General features: G+C 46.3%; 1 protein-coding gene across 1 annotated transcript; it reads left to right on the top strand.

The window, feature by feature from the left end:
• Positions 1–83: 83 nt before the first annotated feature.
• LOC103523830 (probable ubiquitin carboxyl-terminal hydrolase FAF-Y) lies at positions 84–424 on the top strand. The gene is made up of 2 exons (XM_008488847.2): positions 84–234; positions 276–424. The coding sequence occupies exons 1-2, from the start codon at positions 141–143 to the stop codon at positions 422–424; spliced, it is 243 nt and encodes an 80-aa protein (XP_008487069.2). The 5' UTR covers positions 84–140.
• The last annotated feature ends 99 nt before the right edge of the window (positions 425–523 follow it).

Below are 523 nucleotides of genomic sequence, written 5' to 3' on the forward strand. Positions count from 1 at the left end.
CTTACAAGGCAGACGCGCTACAGACCAACCATTCTAACTAGGTTTTTGATTTTCTATACTACTCCCTTTGTTTCGTTTATTTGCAGGGACATCTGAGCATTGTGAAGGAGCTGGTGTGTTTCCTCAATTCAGAGAAGAAGATGGAGTTTGGCGTTACCAATGGGTTGATCCGAGACCTTATCAATGATTATCTGTTCCCCACGTCCAAACTTATGCTCAAACTGGAAAAAACGGGTGAGTGTCCTAACCACTACGCCATCGAAACATATCTCCAGGTGAAATTTCATTCAACGAAATAGCGCCGGCCGTCTGTCAGTCTCCGGAGTCTATCAGTGCCGGATTCTCCCTCCTCATCGGCCTGTGCACCGGATCAGTGCCCAATTTGAAACTCCTGGTGTATCCGGAGTACGGATTTATACTTTAATATTCCCTTTCCTTTGTTTTATCCAGGTGAAATTTCATTCAACGAAATAGCGCCGGCCGTCTGTCAGTCTCCGGAGTCTATCAGTGCCGGATTCTCCCT

Source organism: Diaphorina citri, unplaced genomic scaffold (genome assembly GCF_000475195.1).
Source record: "Diaphorina citri unplaced genomic scaffold, Diaci psyllid genome assembly version 1.1 scaffold44862, whole genome shotgun sequence".
Lineage (NCBI taxonomy): Eukaryota > Metazoa > Arthropoda > Insecta > Hemiptera > Psyllidae > Diaphorina > Diaphorina citri.

Coding starts and splice junctions, on each gene's coding strand:
- LOC103523830 (XM_008488847.2), top strand. CDS start 141: ATGGAGTTTGGCGTTACCAATGGGTTGATCCGAGACCTTATCAATGAT. Junction 235..275: donor GCTCAAACTGGAAAAAACGG/GTGAGTGTCCTA, acceptor ACATATCTCCAG/GTGAAATTTCATTCAACGAA.